The following is a 27,040-nucleotide window of genomic DNA, read 5'->3' on the forward strand; positions in this document are numbered from 1 at the left end:
TTTTTTTTTTAACTGTGTACCAAAAAAAGCTGCAGAGACACAAAGCATAGAGAAGTTGGGACCGAGGTAGACAGAAGCGTCCCAAGAATAAGATGGCAAACGGGAAATCAGCACAAAGCGGGAAGGATATAAGCATTAAGGAAGCTTATATAATTCCTAATTTAGAAGAAATAACCATACATTACACTTTTTGAGGTCAGCTTCTATGCCAATACTGCAGAGCTGGAAGAATAAATTAAAAGTGTTATATACCAGGGACAGAGCCACATGGTTTAAAGAGCTTATCTTCTGTAGGTTTCGTAACAACTCTGTGAGGTTGGTACTTTTCATTTTTTATTTTGCAAGTGAGGAATCTGATACAATAAGTGCTTAAGTAACTTATCCAATGGTCACACTCATAGCGACTGGGAAGCTGGGTTAAACCCAGACCTCAGCATCTATGCACCATCCACATGTAAACACCTGAATAATTAATTCTGCCAACATTTCCCATTTCTAGTACCCGAATAGTAGATAGCCAAGGCCTGAGGGTGTTTAAATAGAGCGGTTGTCTAATTTCTAGTGTACTGAGTGGCTCATTAAAGACCCATGATAGCCAAAAAAGAGAGACTGTTAAGAGGAAAATCATCTAACATTATTTTTGCTTATAAACTTCATTTTAAATAATGCTCATTTTTTGCACACATTACGTGAGATTACTTATTACCAAATACATACACATATTAGCTTGGAAATTTGTCTATGACACAAGATATTATTGGGAAAAATCAACAAAAAAGTAAGAGAAAAATCTTGGGAGATGAGTGGGTACAAAGGATAAAACTTAAATTGTGATCATGAGGAAATACATTAAGAAATGCACGTAGCATTACATTTTGGGAGGTCAGGTATTAACCAATCCTTATTTTGTTAAAGACGCCTTTTCTATGGAATTAATTTGTCTTTTATTAAGTCCCTTTTAGACAGACTACTATTTCTGTGTGTAGTTTTCTAGTAAGTACGCATTGTTTTCCCTTATTTTTAAAAGAAAGCATTCAGCTACAGCGCTGACCTTAGAACCTATGAACTCAGCCATTTGAAAACAATATTGAAGGCCTTTTAATTACCTGGTCCCACTTTGTATTCTATTTCCAGGTGAGAGCCATAGATCCATTCAAGAATATTAATTTCTAATATCATCTACAGATTTTCTCCTTTATGATGTTCATTACTTAATTTTTTAAATAGTCATTGCAGCAAGCTAAATAACTCAATAATAGAGAGAAAAATCATGCAATACTTCTTCTTAAGCATTCCAATGACTCCCAAAGTAACGTTTATTAAAATTCAGGTATCCTCCTATACTTTTCTGAATACTCATATTGTGTATGCTATACATATATAAGGATGATGGATACACACACACACACACACGTATGTGTGCACACATAGTTACACAAGTACTTTTAAAACTATTTTTTTGACTGAAATGGGATTATCTGCTCTTTTTTTTTTTTTGGCTGCGTTGGGTCTTCATTGCTACGCACGGGTTTTCTCTAGTTGCGGCGAGCGGTTGCTCCTCTTAGTTGCGGTGCGCGGGCTTCTCACTGTGGTGGCTTTTCTTGTTGCAAAGCACAGGCTCTAGGCACACAGGCTTCAGTACTTGTGGCACGAGGGCTCAGCAGTTGTGGCTCGCGGGCTCTAGAGCCCAGGCTCAGTAGTTGTGGCGCACGGGCTTAGTTGCTCCGTGGCACGTGGGATCTTCCCGGCCCAGGGCTCGAACCCGTGTCCCCTGCATCGGCAGGCAGATTCTTAACCACTGTGCCACCAGGGAAGTCCCTATACTGCATTTTTTTCACTTCCTTGTATGATGGATGTTCTCTTAGGTCAATATATATAAGACTAAAACTAAGTCTTTTTAACGGTGTTGAGTACTTTGAAGAAGATGTTTTCTTAGGATGATGTTTGAAGGGAAATTGTACCTGACAATATAAACAGTGTGAGGGGGAGTCTGCGAGAGAGTGTGTGTGTGTTAGTGTCTTGCCAGGGTAAAAGAACTGACTTAATATCACTCAATAGATCTCACTGTAGATTTTATGATCTGACGGATTCGCAATGATCCACTCCTACTGAATCAGAAACTGGATTTTGCAGTGCACAGAAAGAAGATTCATGTCTCCAGGGTAAATGCACATTAATTAAGTTCACAAAACATATCAAAATGCCAAATTAATAAATTACAATCCACAGGAACCAGACGATTTGCACTGACAGGACAGCCCTAACCCCATACCACAGCACTCCGGGCCCATATACGAAGCCAAATTGTAACCCCAGCTTTGCTTATAGGAGCAGAATCAAAACAAGAGAAACAAGAAATAAGATAAGCAACAGCAACCAGACTGAAGAACCTCTGATGCCTCAAGGGAGCAGAGCTGATACCATCAACTAACAGAAGGCATTTTGACCTTTACGGTAGTTATGGAACGATTGAGAACTGGATCCGATTGAGAACTGGAGCCGGAGGAAGTCTATGAAGTCTACGTACCAAATTATGCATGTAATCTCACAACCTCAACCTCACAGACAGTGAGATATCCACGACTCTCAAATGGAGAAAGTCATACACAGCATGGGACCCAGAGCAGGGAGCGCCTTGCACTGGCGAATGGCCCACCTCAACTCCTGGCCACACCCACAGCAGGCATGGTGCTCGGTGGACCGAAGGGCTCAGAGGTCTGCGGGCAGAGCATCCCTCTCCTCCTGGCCGAGCTTCACTGGACGTGGCTTTGCCTCTGGCACTTATTCCATCTTCATTCTTTCACCAGAAATGTCAATAGCCATCGGTTATACACCAGCCTTTCTACATTACCTACACGCACTTCCTGGTGGCGGCTCTCCGTCTGTCTGCTCTGACCCATCATTTGATTGACTTAAAGTTGAACTTTCAGAAAATCATACCTCTCTCCTATCTCTGCACGTTTTGGAGGTGTTAGTATTCATGTGACTAACAGCAGTAATTAATTTCGAGTGCCATTCCAAAACCTTTGACTAATGGTCCTAGGGGACCTACTGTTGAACACCCCTGCAAATCAAGACAAAAAATGGGTACCCAGGCTCTGGCAACTAAGCCTAGGGAAGGGCGGATATGAGGACCAACTGCTCTGCTCTCTACAACCAGGTGAAATGTGTCCTCAGGAAGGTGTGTCCTCACCTGGGTTTACCAACACAGAGTATCTAATAGTCAAGAGGAAAGTAATTCGAGAAGTTTCCCATTTGTTTCAGCCTCTGTAATTGTTATAAATCCAAAATAATGTTACAGTGTTGGCTGATGGATAGCTAGCAGTTGTTGCTCCGCCACCACTTTCTCCAATCAGGAATGTTTCTCTCCTGCCAGGTGGGTCACTCCCATTCCACACTTTAATTCAGGTTGAGTTTGGATAAGCACTTCAAGGGAGAACTAAATCAGCGCTGACATCCTAAATAAAGCTTTGAGCTTGAAGGGTAATAATCTAGCTGCTCTTTCTAAATCCAGATCCATGGATGTTAAAGGAAAGAAGATTCCGCTGGAGGGATGTGTCAGAGGGAAATGCCAAATACATTCAGTGAACAAGAAACATACTCTCAGTAAGAAGACCCACCCACCTCCGGAGTTAATTACTTAGTGAAACTAGGATGAAAGGTGAGAACTGTAGCCAAGATTCATGTTTCTCTGGTGAAATTCTAAGTAGTTTATGAAAATGAAGCCCATTTGCTTCCCCAAAATAAATATATAATAAATGAAATTATTCCACTTTAAGTTTTTACAGGTTTCATTTAAGGGTCTGTATTGAGTCCATTATTGACGGAATGCTTGTATATGTTGTGGGTCACCTAAACTCTTTATCTTTAAACCATTTCAGTGTTTTTTGTTTGTGCGTGTTATGTGTGTGTTTTTAGGAACTTCTAGATGAGAAGATGTGTTAACCAAAGAGAAAATCAAATTCAAATCCGTTAATTGTGACACTTATTAGCAATTCACCTTTTAGGTTTTGAGGGAAAGACATATGAACTACCAGCTGAAATTAAGCTAGGATTGAGTACAGAATTTTTATCAAACAATATTTCTGAATATTTACTTTGTGCCAAATATCAAGGATTCAAATTTTTCCTTGGAGCCCCTCACTGCCCTCAAGGATGCAAACAAAAATGACCACAAGAGAAGGCATAATACATGCCATCTAACTGCTCAAGTTAAAAGTGCAAGAGTTCACAAACCACTTAATCCACCTTATTCCTCTTCTCTCTGCAAACGTTTTGGGCATCACAATCATGATTTAAAAGCCAAAATGTGACAAACTCGTAAAATGGAAGCCCATGCAAACAAAAACGCTTCCGTTTATGTAACAGTCCAGTGAGATGAATTCAGCCTTCTCCCTGAGGATCTCACAGAGGAAGTGTTCCCTGTCACACATGAAACACTATTAACCCAGCCCCCTCACTGCGAGGCCAGCCAGAGGGGCCATGCTCCAGGCCCACCGTGAACTCTAAGCAGGACCCAGGAAACTTCCTACGGTTCTTAAAGATGGTAAATGCTTTTCTCCATAGTCTTGCCTGTGATTCTTCCTCACTCAGAAAGATCCCCTGATGACCCATCTTCCTGCAGAACTTCTATCCAATGACTGATACAAAGTCGGCACGGTAAACACTGTATTTGAGGTACAGCCCAAGCATTAACTCTGTCAGGACTCTACCTGTCCCCAAGTACACCTGACCTTCCCTCTTCTGCCCAATCGTGTCAAACACCGTGTCTACTTATTACACTCTCTGTTCTACTGAATTTTGTCGTGTTCCCCTACTACTCCTTCAGGACAGACACCATTCTTGTCACCATCTTTTTATTCCTATCATTTAGCTCAGTATTGGGTCTCTAGCATCTGCTAGATGCTAGCAGATTATTACTCAATTATTACTCATTATTACTCAGATTATTACTCATTATTAATCAATAAAAGCTTAGTAAACAAATGAAAGAATGAATGAGTAAATCTGTGTGCATAAGCACTTACATATAGTCTCCATGTGTATATCATACATACACTTGTGTATGTGTGCATATATGTAATTGTGTATACACACGTGATAATATGCATGTATTCATATGTATGTACTTTCATACATGGAAACAAATAAACAACTATATGAGAGAACTTATAGTAAGTGGTTAAGAATTACAATTTCTGGAAATAGACTTGTTGAATTTCCCCTTTCACATTTAGTAGTTATAAGGTCTTGGCAAACTAAATAACTATAGGTCACTACCTAATTTTCTCTATCCCATAATATTAGGTAATTTTACATTGCTTATAGGAATCTTGAAGATTTAATAAGAAAATGTACATAAGACTTCATACCATACTGGGCACATGCATCCATCTATCTACCTGTCTACCTATTTATCAAGTGTCTATCTACCTACCAATCTATTAACTATTTTATCTACTGATTATCTATTCATCTATCTCTTTCATCTATGTACCTACCTACCTATCATCCACTTATTTACTATTTATGTAGTCATCCATACAGATACATATACCTTAGTAAGCAGGACAATGCTATAATTGATAAAATGAATAATTTTAAGACAAAAAAAACTGAAAGAGAAGACTTCCTTTAGAATAGTATTTTATAACCCAAGGGAGTCTCTTAAAGCATCTTCGGGGGCAACCATTTTTCTCACTCCAACTAATGAGCTATTTGGTATGCAAAAACAATTTCCTGTCACAAGCAAACTTTTCCTATTTAGTAATGTCAAATTCCTCCTCGCTACACTGGCGGTATTTCTTTTAAAACAAGATTTTTTAAACTGTCAGATTCTTATAGATTTCATGCATAATATTTAAGGCCAATATATTCAAATACAGCACCATGGGAAGGTGAGATAAATGTTGAATTGTAAAATTAGTATTTTATGAACAAAGTATTTGACTGTCTACATTCGTGGCTAAAATTTTTCCCTTTTCAACTACCACATCAGCCAGCATTTTTAAAGAAATCTTAAAGAGAATAGATTCCTACCATTTCTATCAGCTTTGCCTTAGACAAGCAACCAGTTTAACCTTCCTTCGCCTACCCAAACAACTACTGCAAATGTAAATATCTGTGGCAAAATAGGCATTAAATTTTCATTTCAATTTCTTTACAAAAACTGTCATCTCATGGATAAAGCCTTGGCCAATTTAATTCCCAATCAATGGAATTGCCCTACACTATCGAGAAATGTTCTATAGAAGCAAAGTATTTATTCTAGTGAATACACTTTGGACTCATTAATTTGAATCACAGAGTTGGGGCTTTCTACTCAAGTACAAATACTATAATATACAAAAGTTCTATTTCACACAAAGTACTGGATTATCAAAATACAATCAATGTCAAAGAAGCTTATTTCACTTGCAAAAATATCTAAAAAGTCCATCTAAATTACAGTAAATAATTGGTAAAAAACTAAATTTAAAAAATATAACCAGTACTAAAATTATGAAAAGTCAATGTATGAAAAATTACCAAGTAATTCATGAAACATGTGAAATGATATTCAGGATAAAAATAAAGATGCACATTAACAAGAGAAATGTCACTTAAAAATAAATCAGACTTCAGAACCAAAAATTGGGAGTTGAAGGGTTTTCATCATATATTCACTAGTGTTTCTAATGCTTAGTTCACTTTGTCACCAGTAAGAAAAAGCATTAAAACAGAGGAAGGCTTCCCTCTTAAAAAATGAAAAAATAAAAAGAGCATCAGAGTGACAAGTTCTTTGGGGCATAATCTCGAGACTGTCCCATGTCACCAAATGGATTTGTTCTCTTTGTCCTTAAGTCTAATGACTGCCTTATCACACGTTTGTCATGACATAATATCTGCCACGTCCTGACATGTCATGTCAATTTTCCGACCTCCTATATGATTTTTTTTCTTAAATCATAAACTTGATGACAAAAATAATTTTATTTTAGTAACTGAGATCTTGATGAAAGAAAGTTGGCAAATAGAAATACATGAATGAATACTATTTATACACATAGGACTTCAATACTGGACAAATGTAGGAATTTTGATAGTAATCATCTCATTGTAAATTATGTGTAATCCTAATGTTTTTTGTTATAAATTTACCGAAGAAAATTATGCAAATTCTTTGGTTGATCACGAAGAATAATGTTCAGTGACGGAACCAGGAAATACAACATTATAAAACACCCTACTAAATTAGTAATTTCAATTTTATTAGTCTGTATTTATGGGTTAAAATATGTTGATTTCATCAACAATCTATAAACTTACTATTTAGAGAGCTAATTACTGTATGTGAAAAACGTTAGTGTGAAATTTCTAAATATTTCCATTTAATATCCAGCGTTAAATTCAACAACCGAATGCATCAATTAGAATATTTTAATTTATTGTTTCCATACTCCTTAGCTAGCTTAATATCTCCATGTATGAATAATAATTTATGCAATGTACCAGTCCAAAGTACCATCAGCAAACTATAAAGTTCAGTTCCCTGATTAAGTTTATTATAAAGGTTATTTTGTATAGACAGATTTTTTAAATTTGGAAGACTTTCTCCAATTCAAGCAAATAAATGAAAATTAGAAATTTAAATATCAATATGGTAATATTAAATAATTACTAATTTTAATTAGATAAATTAGTAATGGTTTAAGAACTAGAGAAAAAAATTTTTTAAGCTGATTTAGTATTACATTTTTTAAAAATATATTTATTTATTTTATTTTTGGCTGCACTGGGTCTTTGTTGCTGCACGCGGGCTTTCTCTAGTTGCGGGGAGCAGGGGCTACTCTTCATTGCCGTGTGCAGGCTTCTCATTACGGTGGCTTCTCTTGTCGCGGAGCATGGGCTCTAGGTGCGTGGGCTTCAGCAGCTGTGGCACACAGGCTCAGAAGTTGTGGCTAGTGGGCTCTAGAGCACAGAGCTCAGTAGTTGTGGCGTACAGGCTTAGTTGCTCCACGACATGTGGGATCTTCCTGGACCAGGGCTCGAACCCGTGTCCCCTGAATTGGCGGGCGGACTCTTGCCCGCTGTGCAGCCAGGGAAGCCCTAGTATTACATTTTTAAATTAAATTCTCTTTAGAGGTCTTGGATAAGATGTGGACGTTTTATTATATTATTTAGCTTATATTAATTACTTGATGGAGTCTTGCCAATATAAAAACCAATGGGTCCTTCACATTCCACCCCTCCACATCCCCAAGTGACCAGTGATATGCTTTCTATCGTATAGATGTGTTTGCATTTTTCTAGAAATTTATATAAAGGGATTCACACAGTGAGGACTCTTTTATCTGGCTTCTTTCACTCAATGTGATTATTTTGAGAGTAATTCATATTTTTGTGGGTATCAATAGTTTATTACTCTGTTTTGCTGAGTAGTGTTTCACTGTATGAGTACACCACAGTATGTTTATTCATTCGCCTGTTGATGGGTGCTCGAGGTTGTTACAATTCTGCCTATTAAAAATAAAAATGCTATGATGATCCATGTAAAACAAAAAACAATGGGATTCAATGTTCTGGTTACAAAACGACTTTAGACATTTTTCTATTATCATTGCTTCCGCTGAATATTATATCTGAATAAGTGTATTTACATATTTTATACACTGCTCAATAAAAATCTCACTTTTCCTCATGACCATTACATGGGTAAGTTACAATTATGTCTAAATTCCCTGTGGGAACTGATACTATTGATAAGTCAGCTGATATCTACAGTGAAAGCTTTAGTCTCTTCTAGATAAATTGTCTAGTCTTTAATCTTCTGTTTAGACTAACTTTATTTCTCCAGATAGTACAAATTTATTTTCTCAGTAGACCTTTAAGCTAATTGAGAACTATTTTACAAATAAAGATATTGAATATTTTATACAATTTCTGTTTTGCTGACAAAGTACTTTTTATTTTAATAGTTTTTTTCTTTCAAAATAATGACCTGTATTCACTTGTAAATATCAGACTATATTGTAATGTCACTATTTAAAACACAAATTTCAAAAAACTGCATCTTCACACATCAACAATTGAAAAAATACATTGAACTCATGACTTTGCTTACTTTTCTCGTCATTTTCCCAATTTTGTTAATAACTCATAAACACTTTCCCAACAGAGAAAATTTCAGTCATTTTTTATTATACCATGATGACAACCGCTAACACCAACAATAGCCGGGAAAGATTCAGTAGAATTACTCATTTGGCAATCTCCCAGCATCGGTAGTTTCTGCAACATTTATCTTACGAAATTTAATAAAACATGATGTTCAAAGATCAACTTAGAAAGGGCGGGAAAATTGCCAAGGCTTCTCAAATGTTGAAGCCATATCTACCTTCTGAGCAAACACCATATATGCTGACTGGACAAGCTCTGTTTCACAGTACCTAGTACAGATCGCTTTAGAATCACTTTTGTAATGTTAAGCGAAAAAGAAATTTTGTGAAGTTAGGGTATACAGGAAGTGGTAGATACAAGCAAATCTGAAAGCTAACAGCACCTATTAATCTTAAACTAGCCTGTTGCTCTTCCAAAGATTAAATTATCCCCTGGTAATCAGTAATATACTTCAAGATGAGTTACCCTTTCAGGCCACTGATGCAGGTTTCTATATAAATGCAGTGGCCTGGATGAACTGGAGTCAGAATAGTATACAATACTACGCATCATTCCACATAAGCCTTTAAATGAAAGGATAAATGGCTCTGTTTATTTTACTGTGCAAAGAGGACATTCTACCCTTGTATTTTCTGATAATTGCATAGTAGCTAAGTTCAGTTGCACAAAGCACATGTAGATTTTATCTTTCCACGAAGAATGATTTTTGCCCAAGTATAGGGAACACTCCAAAGAAGAACACACACAGATGTGACTGAACCCAGAAAGGCTCGTTAAGTGAACAGTGTGTGTTGTAAATAGGAATTGGACTATCCCTTACCCACAGTCCTTTTCAATTCATGGGCTTCAGAGTTCATGTTAAAAATAAAAGATTTTGTATTACACAGGAAAGAAAATTTAAAGTGTCTATGTGAAACAAGACTAAAGAGATCTCAGCATTTACACTTACCATATTAGCAGTGCAATTTCTTAAAACTGAATACTTAAAGTGATCAGCTGTATTATTCCCTCTACCAAAGGTTGAACTCTCTTCTATCTTTTTAAAATTTCTGCCCCAAACAGTCACCAATGACAGCAAGACCCTAAGGGCACGTCGGCACAAAATCCGAAAACACCAAAAAACAGAAACAAAACAAAACTCACTCCTGATGCCTTGCAAGCACCAAACAGTCCAACTGAAATCATTTTCTCCATGAAAAGTTTCAACTCTGTCAACCAAAACTCACGCAATGGAATTCCCTTTACCTAAGCACCAACTCTGAGTATTACTGTCCAACAACAATTTTAAGAAAACATGTCTGCCTTAAGAACTAATTCTTCACAGAAAAGGAGCTCTATCAATTAGTATTCTAAATTCTCAAAACGTCTCTACCACATGTCAAAAGAAAAACCACTCTTCCAATCAAAATTTCTACCAGTAAAGGAAAATTGTCAACACACGTTTTGTGCTATAGGATGTTGGGCCATTGTAGTAAATAGTGTTCTCCCATCAAGAAAGCACAGAAGTCAAATGTCTGCACCATTAAACCACCTCTGAAATAGCAGCTTCCGTCTGCATGAAAACGTTCAGTGTGAGGTCATCTGGACGGTGGGTGTGTGCAGTGCACAAGGCGCGTCCTACCTTCATACAGAGCTTTGAAGCCCTGGGCACTCACGGCGAAGTCTGTCGTGAACCACAGAGTAAGGATGGAGCCGGTGCTGACGATGCAGGAAGGAAGCTGAAATCCCGACAACCTAAATTTCAAAAAGAGATGAACACAGTCAAAAAGCATGAACTTGTTATTGAAGCTTATTTGATGAAGTCATTCAATTCCTCTTTGCACTGTGGCCTGTTGATTTGACATAAGTCACTGCACAGTTGCATGATCTATATACCAGGTGTTGCCAGGCAACTGAAATGAAGCATGTTCAAGGACTAGAGCTTGCTTATTTAAACACTTTTTGAAAAGATTTCTTTTCTTGAAGGACATGTACAATACACCATTGTCTAAAGAGAGCGCACAGAACTTACAACAATGCAGTCATCCTTACACCTGCTATGCGAAACAATGTAACACTGCATGTGCTTTTGAGTTTATTTTTCTCTTAACTTATTAGTGTGCTGTCACAGTTCATCATTAATGTGCTTATTCTTACTATCTTCCCACAATCGGTTTCTCTTGAAAAGAAAACAAATCCTAGTCACAACGTCAGAAATAAAAATCAATGACTACCTTGAGCTCAGGTCAAATGAACTGACGTTGATATTTGGTTTTCAAGACAAATCTTTTGGATTTTAAGATATGTGTTTCAATTATAACTAGGTTGGGATATATTAAGAAATCTTAATGATGAGAAAGAACTCTGAAGGAGTGAACTAGTATAATAATAATATAATAATAATATACATATTATATATATAATTATATATTATATATAATATAATAATAATAATATGTAAAATACAATGCTTTACAAACAAAGAGCTTTTCTAAAGGTTAAAGAGATGCTTCACTTTATATCTTGACTAAAGTTTACTAATTAGTTTGTCTACAGTTGCATGGTTTAGTGTAGTCTGAACACAAACTTCTGACTCAAATAAAAAGAAAAAAAATCAACCTGAACATTCATTTCCAGGGGGAGAAACTCGGTCTTGCCAATAAGTCTATGGTATTAAAGGCCTAATTACAACCACTGTAGTTGCAGAATCAAACCAGAAACTAATAAGAGAAAAATGACAGGACAATTGTCAACCAGCAAACACTTCTAAATAATCCATGGATCAAAGAAGTCTCAAGGGAAGTTTTTAAAAGTACATTAAACTGAATGAAATATAAACACAAGATATCAATATCTGTAGGACTCAGCTAAGCAGAGCTGAGGGGGAAGTTAACAGCACTGAAAACATACATTAGAAAAGAGGAAAATTCTTATATGTGTAATCCAAGCTCCCATCTCAAGAGCTTAGAAAAGGGAGAGTAAAATAAACCTAAAGCAAGAAGGCAAGAAATTACAGATAAATGCCAAAATCACTGGAAATGAAAACAGAAAAGCAATGAAACAAAGCCTAATTCTTGGAAAAGATCAACAAAATTAACACATGTAGCAGAAATGACCCAAAAAAAAAGAGGGGGATAAGAATAAATAGAGATAAGAATAGGGATAAGAATAAAGAGGGGGATTAGATAAATATCTAACAACAGGAATAAAATAGCAAATATTACTAGAGACCCCACAGATATGAAAAAAATGCTCTAAAAACTACACCCATAAATTTGACAGGAGTGAAACTGCTTACTTCCTTAAAGCACACACACACACAACGAATGACCACAACTTACTCGATGAAACAGAAAATGTGAATAACATTTACATTACATTTACTGTAATGTAAATGTTAATGTAATGTAACATTTAATAGTTACACTATAACTATTAAAACTCCCCTGAAAGAAAAGTCCAGGCCCAGGTGGTTTTACAGAAGAATTCTTCTGCCATAGACTGAATGTCTGTGTCACCCCAAAGTCATATGTTGAAACCTAATCCCCACCATGATGGTATTTGGAGGTGGGGCCTTTGGGTGGTGATTAGATCATGAGGGCAAAGTATCCTTATAAAAGCGACTCCAGAGAGCTCTCTTGCCCCTTCTGCCATGTAAGGACACAGCAAGAAGACGCTGTCTCTGAACAGGAAGCAGGCCTTCAGCAGACACTGAAACAGCGGGCACCTTGACCTTGGACTTCCCAGTCTGAAGAACCACACGCGAGAAGTTTTTGTTTTTTTATAAGCCACCCAGTCTATGGTATCTGTTATACGTACTAAGGCATTTACCTAAATGCACCGAGACATCTACCAAACATGTAAAGAATTAACAATCTTACGCACTCTCTCCCAGAAAACAGAAGCAGATAAAACACTTCCTTACGCATTTCATGGTGCCATTATTACTCTGTGCTACGGACTGAATTGTTGCTTCCAAAATTTGCATGGTGAAGCCCTAACTCCCAATGTAACTGTACTTGTCATTTCTTTATTTTTTCAATTTTCATTGGCGTATAGTTGATTTACAGTGTTGTGTTAAAGTGAATCAGTTTATTTGTAGATATGGATATGGATATATATATATATATATATATATATCCATTCTTTTTCAGATTATTTTCCCATACAGGTTATTACAGAATATTGAGTAGAGTTCCCTGTGCTGTACAGTAGGTACTAATTATCCATTTTATGTATAGCAGTGTGTATATGTTCATCTCAATCTCCTAATTTATCACTTTCCCCCAGGTTTCCCCTTTAGTAACCATAAATAAGGCTTTTAGGAGGTAATTAAGATGAACTAAGTTCATAAGGATGGGATGCTAATCCAACAGGACTGGTGGCCTTATAAGAAGAGGACAAAGAAGAACTCTCTCTTCCCTTTCCTCCGACGCTGCCACATGCCTGCACTAAGAAAAGGCCATGTGCTCGCACACCCAGAAGACAGGGGTCTACGAACCAGGAGAAGAGTCTTCATGAGAACTTGACCGTACTACAACCTAATATCAGATTTTTAGCCTCCCGAAATGTGAGAAAATACATTTCTGTTGTTTAAGCCACCCAATCTATGGTATTTTGTTGTGCAGACCAAGCTAACACACCTTGTTACCAAAGACAGACAAAGGCAGCACCAAAAAAAAAGAGAAAGAAACAGACCAATATCCCTCATAAATACAGATATAGGAATCCTTAACAAAATAAGAGAAAACAGAAGTAAGCAACAGATAACAGTTATTCAATAAGGCCAAGGGGTGTTTATTCCAGGAATGTAAACACAGTTCAGTATTTGAAAATCAATCAACGTAATCTGCCATAATAACTAGCTACAGAATAAAATCACAGGATTGTAATATTCTATGTAGGAAAAAGCATTTGACTAATTTAAGCATCCAATCATGAGAAAAACTTTCAATAAAATATGAATGGAGTGGGCTTCCCTGGTGGCGCAGTGGTTGAGAGTCCGCCTGCCGATGCGGGGGACATGGGTTCATGCCCCGGTCTGGGAAGATCCCACATGCCGCGGAGCGGCTGGGCCTGTGAGCCATGGCCGCTGAGCCTGCGTGTCCGGAGTCTGTGCTCCGCAACGGGACAGGCCACAACAGTGAGAGGCCCGCGTACCGCAAAAGAAAAAATATATATATGAATGGAGGAAAACTTCCCCAACTTCACAATGAGTATCTGTAAAAAAAAAAAAAAAAACAAACCTGCATCTAACATTATACTTATTGGGGGAAGACTGAATGCTTCCCCCTAAGACTGAGAACAGGCAAAAAGGTATGGTTTCACCACTTTTATTCAACAATATGCCAGACGATCTAGCCAGTGCAATAAGTCAAGTAAAAGAAATAAATGCGTACAGATCAGAAAGGAAAAAATAAGATCGACTCTATTTGCACAATTAGCTACACAGAATGCCAAGGAATCTATAAGAAAACTCCTAGAGTTAATACTTGAAATTAGCAACTGCCCAGGATATACAATGAACATACAAAATTCAATTTTATTTATACATGCTAGCACTGAACATGTGGACATCAAAATTAAAGATACAATGCCATTTACAATCGCCAAAAGAACACTTACATATAACAGGTACAAAACTGTGTCCTGAAAACTGTATAATGCTGAAGAAAGAAATGAATAAAAAATTAAATAGAGCAATATACCATGTTAATAGACTGGAAGACTGAACATTGTAAAGATGTCAATTCTCCTCAGACTTATATGTAGGTTTAAGACAATTTCTATCAAAATCCCAGCAAGATTTTTTTTTTTAGACACAGACAAGATTCTTGTAAAATTTAAATGGAAAGCCAAAAAAAAAAAAATAGAATGGCTTAAATAATTTTGAAAAAGGATAAAATAGGAGGAATCAGTACACTTGTTTTCAAGACCTATTTTGTAGCTACAGTAACCAAATCCATGTGGTACTGGCAGAGGGACAGACCAATCCATCAGTGTATCAAAACAGAGAAGTCACAAACAGACTCATGTGAATATGCCCAAATAATTTTTGAAAAGGTGCAAAGGCAACTCAGTGGAGCAAAGAAAGCCTTTCAACAAATGGCGCTTAAACAACTGGAAGTCCACAGGCAAAAACAACCAAAAAAGAGCCTAGACCAAAGTCTAACACCCTACAGAATAGTTAACTCAATATGGGATCACAGACATAAACGTAAAATGTAAAAATATACAACTTTTAGGAGAAATCATAGGGGAAAATCTTTAGGATCCTGGACTAGCCAAAGAGTTCCTAGGACACCAAAAGCACAATCCATAAAAGAAAACAGTGATAAACGTTAAAATCATTCGCTCTGTGATATACCCAGTTAAGAAATGAGAAGACACGCTACAGACTGCTAAAAAATATCTGCAAACCACGTATCTGACAAGGACATGTGTCTAGAAAATATAAAAAAAAACCTTTAAAGATTCAACAGCAAAAGAACAAATAATGTAATTAGAAAACAGGCAAAAACCAAAGTGTCATTTCATCTAAAAGGATATACAGATGGCAAATAAGCACATGAAAAGATGTTCAACACCATCATTCATTTGGGAAATGCAAATTAAAACCGCAAAGAAATAGCACTACACACCTATTCAGAATGGCTAAAATGAAAAACAGTGGCAATGCCAAATACTGGCTGGAATGTGGAGAAAATGGATTGCTCATATATCGCTAGTGGGCAGAACCACTTTGGAAAACAGTTTGACAGTTTCTTTAAAAATTAAACATGTGAACAGTATGGAGGTTCCTTAAAAAACTACAAATAGAACTACCATATGACCCAGCAATCCCACTACTGGGCATATACCCTGAGAAAACCATAATTCAAAGAGAGTCATGTACCAAAATGTTCATTGCAGCTCTATTTACAATAGCCTGGAGATGGAAACAACCTAAGTGTCCATCATCAGATGAATGGATAAAGAAGATGTGGTACATATATACAGTGGAATATTACTCAGCCATAAAAAGAAACGAAACTGAGCTATTTGTAATGAGGTGGATGGACCTAAAGTCTGTCATACAGAGTGAAGTAAGTCAGAAAGAGAAAGACAAATACTGTATGCTAACACATATATATGGAATTTAAGAAAAAAAAAATGTCATGAAGAACCCAGGGGTAAGACAGGAATAAAGACACAGACCTACTAGAGAACGGACTTGAGGATATGGGGAGGGGGAAGGGTAAGCTGTCACAAAGCGAGAGAGTGGCATGGACATATATACACTACCAAACGTAAAATAGATAGCTAGTGGGAAGCAGCCGCACAGCACAGGGAGATCAGCTGGGCGCTTTGTGACCGCCTGGAGGGGTGGGATAGGGAGGGTGGGAGGGAGGGAGATGCAAGAGGGAAGAGATATGGGAACATATGTATATGTATAACCGATTCACTTTGTTATAAAGCAGAAACTAACACACCATTGTAAAGCAATTACACTCCAATAAAGATGTAAAAAAAAAAAAATTAAACATGCGATTATCAGATGACCAAGCAATTATTCTCCTGGGCAGTATTTACCCCGGAGAAATGAAAATTTATGCTCACACAAAACCTGTACAAGAATATATATGAATATATATGCGTATACATATATATACACATAAACATACACTTAATAATCAAAACCTGGAAATAACTCATATATCCCTCAAGAGGCGAATGATATACAAACTGTGGAATATCTACACCATGTACTATTACTCAAAAATAAAGAGAAATAAACTATTGATTTATAACACCTGGATGACTCTCCAGAGAATTATGCAGAGTGGCAAAAAGGCAATCAGAAATAGATTACATACTGTATGACTTTAACATTCTTGAAATGACAGACTTATTGAAAAGGAGAACAGGTTATTTGTTGCCAATAGCTAAGCAGGGAGTTGGGACAGGAGGGAGGTGGGCGTGGCCATAAAAGGATCACATGAGGGAATCTTACGATTTGTGTCTCGACAGTTTCGGTGTCCCCTTCCTGGCAGTGTCCCTCTACTACCGTTTTGTAAGATGTTACCTTTCGAGAAACTGGGTAAAGAATACTCAAAATCTGTGTTATTCCTTACAGCTGCATGTAAATCTATGATTTTCTCAAATTTGAAAGTTTAATAAAACAATAGATTGGAGGGCTTGGGACGGAGGTACTCTAGAAACTATATACAGATTAAAATCATCCAATTAGTACAAAAACACAGTATTTAATAATAAAACATTCTCTCATTAGATTCAAAACTTAACTGAACAAAAAATGATTATTTAGTGTAGTCCGTTTTGAAGTTTTAATATTTATTACCGTAAGTTTAGATATCAAATAATGTGGTAGCACTTTAAAATAAACACACATTCATGTTTTCTTTAATGAACTTTAAAAAGAATCATGAAGAGGAAGGGAAAAGTCAAACTATTATCTCAGAAAAAAAGTAACAAGATACTAAGAGTTGTAAAAACAATGTTATATGACTACTGTTTGGAAGTTTGAGGAAGTTCAACATACACAATGGTAGATAAAATATATACAAGTGGGGGCTTCCCTGGTGGCGCAGTGGTTGAGAGTCCACCTGCCGATGCGGGGGACGCGGGTTCGTGCCCCGGTCCGGGAAGATCCCACATGCCGCGGAGCGGCTGGGCCTGTGAGCCATGGCCGCTGGGCCTGCGCGTCCGGAGCCTGTGCTCCGTGGCGGGAGACGCTGCAGCAGTGAGAGGCCCGCGTACGGCATAAAAAAAATTTTATATATATATATATATACACACACACACACACACACACACACACACACACACAAGTGATCTGCTTTAACTCGCTGAAATGGAATGCACTCATTCATATTTTAGCACGAAAGAATGAAGTCCAGTGTTGGTTGAGGTGGGTAGGAGAGTTGATTCAGTTAATCATTGAGACCGTCAAGAGCTAAATTTGTGGTTCCAATGTTTATAGCCATTACCCATCACACCAGCTGAGAGTGAGGAATCTGAACAATGACCAGTGAGGAACTCACTCTTCAGTCTCTCTACAAATACCCTGGTGAGGATGTATCTGCTGATAATCTCTATAGTACATCATTTGTATCCTTTGCATGAGGACCCTGGGGATAAATTTCAATGCTATCTTCCTTCAGGAAACATATGTTCTTAGGGGCAACCAGTTTATTTTTAACACCTAGTAAATCATGGAGCTGTTCAAGTTGCTTAGTGTTGACTAAAAGAAAATTTCGAACCAAATTTCTGGCCCTCCCTAAGCAACGTGTGGATTTTTATAGTAGCCTCGTTGCAGATTCTGTAATTTGCATTCCTTCAGAATTTTATCTTGCTGCCATCCATGTATCTTTAGATCTCTGTAAGCCACTTTAGATATAACTCCTCATGGTATTCACACAGTGGCAAGTCAATGAAAACAAGAAAGAAAGAAAATTAACTCCGCTTTCCCCTCCCCATTTCTATCAAACCCAATATCACCTACAACATACGCACATTTGACCTACTTCTTCCTAGAGTGCAAGTCAGAAACATGGTTGCCACTGTTGAAAACAATCCTAGCATCCTATTCAAAGCATTGGGTTTTCATCTGACACCGTCACTGAATCATTTGTGGGAAGAGAAAGAAAATGATTAGAAAAAGGAATGGGTATGAGAAAAGTGATAGAAACATTACTCTCAGCAAAAAAAAAAAAAAAAAAAGAAGAAGAAAAGTATAGGTAGCAAAGGTCCAACCCTCTCTCTCTCTCTCTCTCTCTCTCTCTCTCTCTCTCCCCCACACACACACACACACACCCCTACCTCTGCCTGTCTTTTTCTAGCTGCCTGCCTGTTGTCTGATAGAATCTCATTTACTGTATTTTCTACTGGGAGAAAGCAATTCCCCTCTCACATCCGGCGATCTGGGTAAATGATACAGCCTGTCAAAGATGAGTGATTATTAAATAAAGTAAGGACAATTTGGGGCAGCTCTTCTATATTCTCAGTGCTTGTTCACTCAGTAGAAACATGAGTTTCAGAATCGAACAAGTTTATTCTTCTTCCATCTCGCAAGAAATTACTAGAATGAATTGCACTTAGAAATATACCAAAAATATTGTGTACTGCACTATCACTCAAGATACTCAAATTGTTGATACCAATGCAATAATCTTGAGTATTAGAAGTGGTGAGGCTGGAGAAAAAATAAGAAATTGAATGAAAAGGTCAGCAGAAACAAGACTGGTGTGAGCACAGTTTATTTCACATAAATTAATGAGGAAGTTTTAACTCCATTTAAGAGAGGTACACTCCTAAATGAAAATAGTACCTATTTCATTTATTTATTTTTCTATTCTGTTCAACATATCATTTATAACAATTAATATAAAAGTTATAAACCTACTTACAGTATCAATTTCAATGGCAGATTTTTATCATGATATATTTACATACATTACATTTATTTAAACTGTTGCATAGTTCCACTGTTAAAAAAAGCGTGTTGGATTTTAAACTCTGTGAGAGCTTCATTTAACTTCTCTTGGGCAAAGCCAAAGTTAAATACTTTACACTTTCTTTAAATTTCTATTTAAAAAATTTTAGTATGTCCTATGATTGGCCCAGCAGCAAAGATATTTGAAGCTACTATACTTGAAGTCTTCGTTGTTTTTATTAAAAAGTTAAAACTATAAGTCTTTTTTAATATTAAACAATTACAAATGCAGATGCGATATGTCTGTACTGTACTGCTTGTTTTCCCCTTCCCAAAGCTCTTAGCACATCTGTTTGAGTCTGGTTTGATTTAACAAGAAGAATGTCATGTAGTCATTTGGTTTTATTACACTATTTTAGCCCAACACTGAGTTCCCAACAATTCTAGCTTGCAATTATTAGACCAAAAAAGTCTAGAGGTAAAACATTTGGTAAAATTGCACATTGACAAAAGCCTAAGAAAGGATTTCATGTTCAGTTGTACTCTGTTCACTTAACCACAAATTATACACACAAGAGAACAAGGGGAGTAATCAACTTTATACAAAGAAAAATCAGAACCTCTTGTAGTAAGACAGAGGCCTTAAGTCTACAAGTCAAGGCATCTTTTCCTATTGTCTAGTGCTTACTAGGAATTAAAGAGGCATTCTGGGTAGTTTGTTATCTGTCTTATGCATAGGAACGCGGAAGGAATACCTAAATGATTTACTGGTGCCATTTTGAAATGGTTTTCCATGCTAATTTCAGGAATAAAAAGTTCCTATGCCCAGTAGATATCTGCATTTCTATCTACGTCTCTGTGGTTGTACAGATACATACAAATGTGATGATGTCTTTTTCCTATAGTAAGCTCAAAATTTTACCTGTGATTCATTTAATAATAATGCCCATGCCAAGTTCTTTGAAAACAATATACATACTCCAGAAGTGTCAGGGCTTTTTTCACATCTATGAAGACTGATATGTGTGTATGTAATTGGACAGAGCTCTTAAAAACAAGAACTGAAAACCTTGGAGGGAAAAAAAAAAACAAGAAAACACAGTTGACTAACACGTCTTTAACTTTCTTATCAAGATTTTGTGCGAGAGGCGGATAGCTATTTGCTCTCTAAAAGGGTTACATCTCTCTTACATGAGTACCTTTGGTTAAATTTTGAGAACGTCATGAGATTTCTAGTAGCCTTGTCACTAATATTAATATTAGTATTAATATTGCTTTATATATTGCATATATTTTAATATTGTTATATATGTATATATAGCAATTAAACCATTGCATTTGCTTTAACTTACACCCTTCCTTCCTAAGAGGCTAACATCATAAAAAACATCTTATTTTCCTTAAACATGTCATTGCTCATATCATGGTCTGTACATACCTTACTTCTCCCCAGAATCCTGAGAGGAACTGCACTCAGTTACGGTGATTTAGTATACTTTGGCCTATCTTAGTCTGTGCTAAATAAAAGTTTCCTCCTAACGGAATTCACTCTCAGCTGAACACTACTCTGTCATAAAAATGAATTTTCCCCAAATTACATTCTCAACAAATCTGCCAAGATTTAATCCACTGATCTCTTTCCCTATCAAGGCATCAAGCTATTCTGAGCAAGTGATTTCATAATTACAGCGTCTATAATACATCATCAGAAACAAAAATCTAAGCAGGTTTTGCCCCCAAGCATGAAATAGCATCCTCTCGGTGTGACTCTCTTATGACCACAGAAACAGCATCATTGATAAATGACACGAACGTAGTAACAGCATTTTCCACTCCTAAGTATGACTGTAAGGACTGAAACTCCAACGTTCTCCTCCTCTGCTCTTGAGCCTTCTGGGCTATCAACTTCATCTCCACCTGAGTGATAAGGATCCAGAAATTGTCTTCCTAGTGCAAAATCCATTAGTAGGATTTTTTTTTTTTTTTAATGTATTTGACTGCACTGGGTCTTAGTTGCAGCACGCGGGATCTTCGTTGCGGACTGCGGGATCTTTGTTGCGGCATGCGGGATCTAGTTCCCTGACCAGGGATCAAATCCAGGCTCCCTGCATTAGGAGCACAGAGTCTTAACCACTGGCCCACCAGGGAAGTCCCCATTAGTAGGATTTTTCTATCAAGATCTCTTTCCAATCTGTTTTCCCCCAGCTATGCCACTTTTCCATGTTAAGATTTGACATAAGCCCTGTGCTACGTTAGAGTAACTCAAAGGCTTTCTGCTTTACGTCCTCATCTGAGGGTTAGGATATTTAATGCTCATCTAAATTTCAGCACAGCTATGATAAACAAGGCAAGGCCCTAAATGACTTCTTCATCGGCAAGCAAAGGGATTAGGCAAAGACCCCTAGAGTTCATTTCAGGGCTTAAGCATGTTGAGAAAGTATTTCAATGACCGGAAATGATATGCAAATTTATTTATTTCACTGTGGTAGCTCACAAAGTACATTTTTAAATTGAGATTTCCTTCTTAATTGTGAATCTAACTTCTTCTGTAAAAACTGAAACCTGAATCCAGTAGTTAGGTAGTTAGATGGAAACTCTGTATTTAGAATTACAGATTCTCCTCGACTTATAATGGGGTTACATCCTGATAAGGTATTTTCAACTTATGATGGCTTTAAGTCAAAAATGCATTTAATACACTTAACCTAAGGAACATCAGCTTCTCCTAGCCTACCTTAAACGCGGTGCTCAGATCACTTACATTAGCCTACAGTTGGGCAAAATTCATCTGACACAAAGCCTGTATTATAAAAAAAAAAAGTGCAGAATATCTCATGTCTCTTATTAAACACTGTACCGGAAGTACAAAACACAGTGGTTTTCAGTGCATCCTTTGTTCACCCTCCTGATCGCATGGCTGACCAGGAGCTGTATCTGTCTCTGCCCAGCATCACGAGAGAGATGGGACCTCATATCGCCAACCTGAGACAGATCGCAATTCAAACCTCAGAGTACGGCTTCTAGCGAATGCATATGACTTTCCTATCACTAGCAAGTCAAAAACTCTTGACTCAAGGATCACCTACACATACACACGAACACACACATTGAGGTAGAAAGGAGAAAAATATCTAGAGAGAGAGACAGACGAAACTCAATGTGGACTGGTCACTCCTCACTTACACTTTGTAACTCCTGACTGACAGCCCACGCTAGCTGCATCCTAACATTCTCCTGACTCTCCTACTGAAACTCCGTAGAGTGACTCTGTCTGGGTAAAAACCAGAGGCAACTGAAAAGGAGGAAGAGATAGGAGGAGAGAAATGAAAGAACCTGTGCGTCCCAACACAGAAATGAGGAATCTCCTCTTCCAACAATTTTGAAACCAAGGGCTTTCCATGAGTCTGGTGCATACTAGAAATGCAGCCATGCTTCCTGAGTTCACAGGCAAGAGAAGGTACTGGGACAATTAGCAATGTTATTTAATTGGGCAAATTAATAAAATTATATATACTTTAAAATATTTAAGTATTATGTAACAGTTGGGTAAAGGAGAATTATTTCAAATAAACGGTATATTTTTTAAGGAGTGAAGGTAATCCACATTTACACACATCTTCATGACTGCCAGTGTGTTCTCAGAGGGCTGTAAAAATACCTTAAGGGCTTTGGTAAAGTTCACAAACAAGAACAGACACAGGCATAAGGAAAATCTAGAAATGCTGGCTAGTAGGAAAAGAAATTTACGTGTAATTAAAAGAGCATAAAAAATCCTTGTTAAAATATATGCATTTTATAAACATGACTAGTAATTATTTTCAGAGACTTGGGAAAACAAAACATGAATTCAAGAATTTCATCAAATGGCTTATCAGAGAAAAGTCAATTCACACAAGGGACCTTATCTGTGTCCTACACGCAGTTGTTCCTCAGGACAGAGCCTGGAGACAAGGAGGGTTCGATAATGCATCCCAAAGTCTGGCTGTAGGATTCTGGCCCTGACGATGAATGAGTGATCATTATATGTCACTCAAGAGTTCATGACCAGTTGCCTTCCTAGACTTGGGTTCTAATACCAGCTGACCCCGTGGGCATTTTGCCAGCTGCCTGTCACTGTTCAGAGACTGTCTATACCACATGCTCATGAAAACCTTAAAATAACACCCTGTTTTGTGGGAGACGAAACTAAGCCTCAGAGATCTTCACTGACTTACCTAAGCCCACAAAGGTGGTGAGTATCAGAGTCAAGATTCAAATCCAGGAATCTCTCTTGAGCCTGTGTTTCTAACCCCTGGAAACTCACAAGGGATTTCAAACTGGGGCCATAAAGGACCTAAAACTATACTGGGCCAAACCGATGGGTAAATAATCAGTAATTTGGGCTTGATGACACAGTGGTATGTATAGACAATTAATCCAATTGTTGAAATGAAACCATTACGGAAATAAATGGTAAAAGAACCAAGCTCTGAACCAGGAACAGGAAAGACGTTGGAGGAGAATCCCCACCCAGTTCACAGGCTGGCCACTGAGCATGCGCAGCCCAGGGGGACGCTCACCACGATGACGGGTCACCAACCAGCTCCCCTTGCAGCCCTGAGCTTCCTCGAAGGACACCTGCCATGGATGTGTTCACACGCACATCTTGAGAACCGTAAAAGGTAAATTTAATAAAGCCAATTCTTTTCGCTTGGCTTTATTTTGCTATAAGGAAAAGAACATGTCTCATGTTCTTTATGCCCAAATCTGCCCTAGTCTGAAAGAGCTAATTTTTTTTCTCATTCCCAGTCATGCCCCTGGCCTGTGAATGTATAAAATTCTCATCTTTTGATTGAAAAAGCCTATTTACGCCCTGCACCCTTATGAATTTACAGATAGAGTTTAAAATTTGCATACAATTCCCTTTCTCTTTCACAAGGTAGAACTTTAGAGGACCTGGAAAAAGGGGAAATGGATGGGAGCTTGAAACACACAAGTGAAGCAACAGTTTTTTGGCTGTTTGACCAAAGTTGGGAGGATGGGAAAGAGACAGGATGAAACATGAACACGTGTGGAACTTAGGTTTTTGACAGGAGGCATAAAGAAGTGATCTTAAAAAAAATATATATCTCAGAATTAGCACCTTTAATCCCTTCATAAATGAGGATGAGGAATTTTAAATTCTCTAGATCTAGGAACACCAAACTTGAATATCTGGCCGCACAAGTGCATTTTCCAAGTCACCCATGTTCCTCATGACCCCGTCACGGTGATGTCCCCACATATCCCACAAACCAAGTCAAAGTAATAAATGACAAAAGGAAAACCCACCAAATCCTGAGACCATGTGTTTAAGAAGAACGCTGAATGTACTAAAACAGAGAAAAGGAGCAAACAATGTGTGTTATGGTCATCAAGACACATCAAACGTTTCCACTGAACAGAGATGACGGAGGAAGCTGGAAGTCGCCTGTCTGACCTGATTTACTCTCACTCCTGTTTGGAAGGGTACATTGATGGTGACATAATGGCAGGAATGAAATACGTCTATTTCCTCAAGAAAAACCTGTTTTCTGTTATCCTATGACTCCACATGCCAAAAGAAGGCAACAGATTAAAACCAATGATCTCCCATCGAAAAATTTACGTATTTGAATCATTCATATTTTTCACAAATTCTTCTATTCCTGGAGAAATTTGAGAACACTATAGTGTTGAACCAAGTCTAATTTTAGATAGTCTTCTATATGATACACTGGTGGTGTGCAAAGGTAGCTAATCAACAGTAGGTGGAGGAAATGGGAGCTTTTTATTTATTTATTTTTATGACTTTATTTTTTATTTATTTAATTTATTTATTTATACAGCAGGTTCTTATTAGTTATCCATATTTTACATATTAGTGTATAAATGTCAATTCCAGTCTCCCAATTCATCACACCACCACCGCCACCCCCCGCCACTTTTTTCCCTTGGAGATTTTTAAAGTATTAGTGATACTACTGATACATTATTGTTCAAAAAAAAGATAACAGAACTCGAATAGAGAATGTAAACTGATGCACGAATATGTCAGTCAGTGATTTTCTTGGGAAAAAATCTTATCAGTAACTTCCTTAACTGACCTACATGTCCATAAATGATTACACCCAATTTTGGCACAATTGTTTCATTTTTTAATTTTGTTTTAGTTTTGGCTGTGTTGGGTCTTCATTGCTGCGCACCGGGCTTTCTCTAGTTGCGGCGAGCAGGGGCTACTCTTCGTTGCGGTGCACAGGCTTCTCATTGCAGTGGCTTCTCTTGTTACTGAGCATGGTCTCTAGGCACGCGGGCTTCAGTAGTTGCAGCATGTGGCTCAGTAGTTGTGGCTCATGGGCTCTAGAGCACAGGCTCAGTAGGTGTGGCGCACAGGCTTAGTTGCTCTGCGGCATGTGGGATCTTCCCGGACCTGGGATTGAACCTGTGTCCCCTGCACTGGCAGGCGGATTCTTAACCACTGCGCCACCAGGGAAGTCCCAATTCTGTCACAATTATTATGAGACACATAAGACGCAGGACTGTGAAGTGTTAAGGCTTTATTTTAACTATGAGACCAAAACATGTAACCTCGGGAGTGTGATGACCCCTGCAGGTGGTCACCATGCAGGTCTGGAGTTTACATATTTTGCTAACCTAATCACCGGTTGCCACAAAAATCTTTGAAATTCCTCCTTTGGGGGTGAATCCTTAGTCCTCCCCCCTCCTTCCATTTCCAGGGACATCACCCATCGCTCTCATGTTCTCCCCTTGGAACACGAAGCCTTCGGCCTCATACATCAATATCTGGAACCTAATTGTATCGGAGATGCACTGCACAGCACAAGCGCCTCATGAAAGCCAGCTTGCTGCTTCCCTGCAGGGAGAGTCGTGTTTTAGCAGGAGACACACGTGGAGCTGATCCCAATGATGGGACCCAGATGTTGGGGACAGGCAGGTGGGGATGTGCTGTGGGCGGTGTATGTCCGCTTGGAGGACAGCAGTCTCGGCCATAGGCTAAAAGAAGTCCCACCAGATGACAGCTACACTAGGCAAGGTAACACTATCCCTGATGGGGCCAGACCCCCATCAGGGCTGGTGTGTGATTCTACAGTTCATCTTGCAAGCGATGTTAATCGTGAAGCCCTGAAATCAAGGGATGTGTCAGATGCAGATTTCACGGCAAGCGACTGGAATTCTAACCAAAGTCTATATTCCTAGCGTTGAATCCCACACACCACCATCTACGACTCCACTTTTTCTATCACGAAGAACAAAGTGAATTCACATCATACAGAGCAGCTTGTTAAAATACAGGATGCCGTCGAGATCATCCAAAGATTGATCATTCCAGGTTTTAAAACCAAAACTAACACATCCCATTTAACTAAATGTATTTCCTCATTTTAGTAGAAGGAACAGACGTGACAAATAATTGAATTAGATTTCAAGGTGTCACTGTCTTACGAAAAT

General features: G+C 37.9%; 1 protein-coding gene across 2 annotated transcripts in view; it reads right to left on the reverse strand.

Annotated features, from left to right (window-relative positions):
- The window catches only part of CSMD1 (CUB and Sushi multiple domains 1), a 1,746,885-nt gene that overhangs the window by 1,207,579 nt on the left and 512,266 nt on the right, over nt 1-27,040 (reverse strand). For both annotated transcript variants that reach the window (XM_049704254.1, XM_049704253.1), the window contains exon 3: nt 10,781-10,893. In XM_049704254.1, the coding sequence (XP_049560211.1) occupies nt 10,781-10,893 (113 nt within the window). The remainder of the gene's footprint in view (nt 1-10,780; nt 10,894-27,040) is intronic.

The sequence above is a fragment of the Orcinus orca genome, chromosome 21 (assembly GCF_937001465.1).
Source record: "Orcinus orca chromosome 21, mOrcOrc1.1, whole genome shotgun sequence".
NCBI classification, from domain to species: domain Eukaryota; kingdom Metazoa; phylum Chordata; class Mammalia; order Artiodactyla; family Delphinidae; genus Orcinus; species Orcinus orca.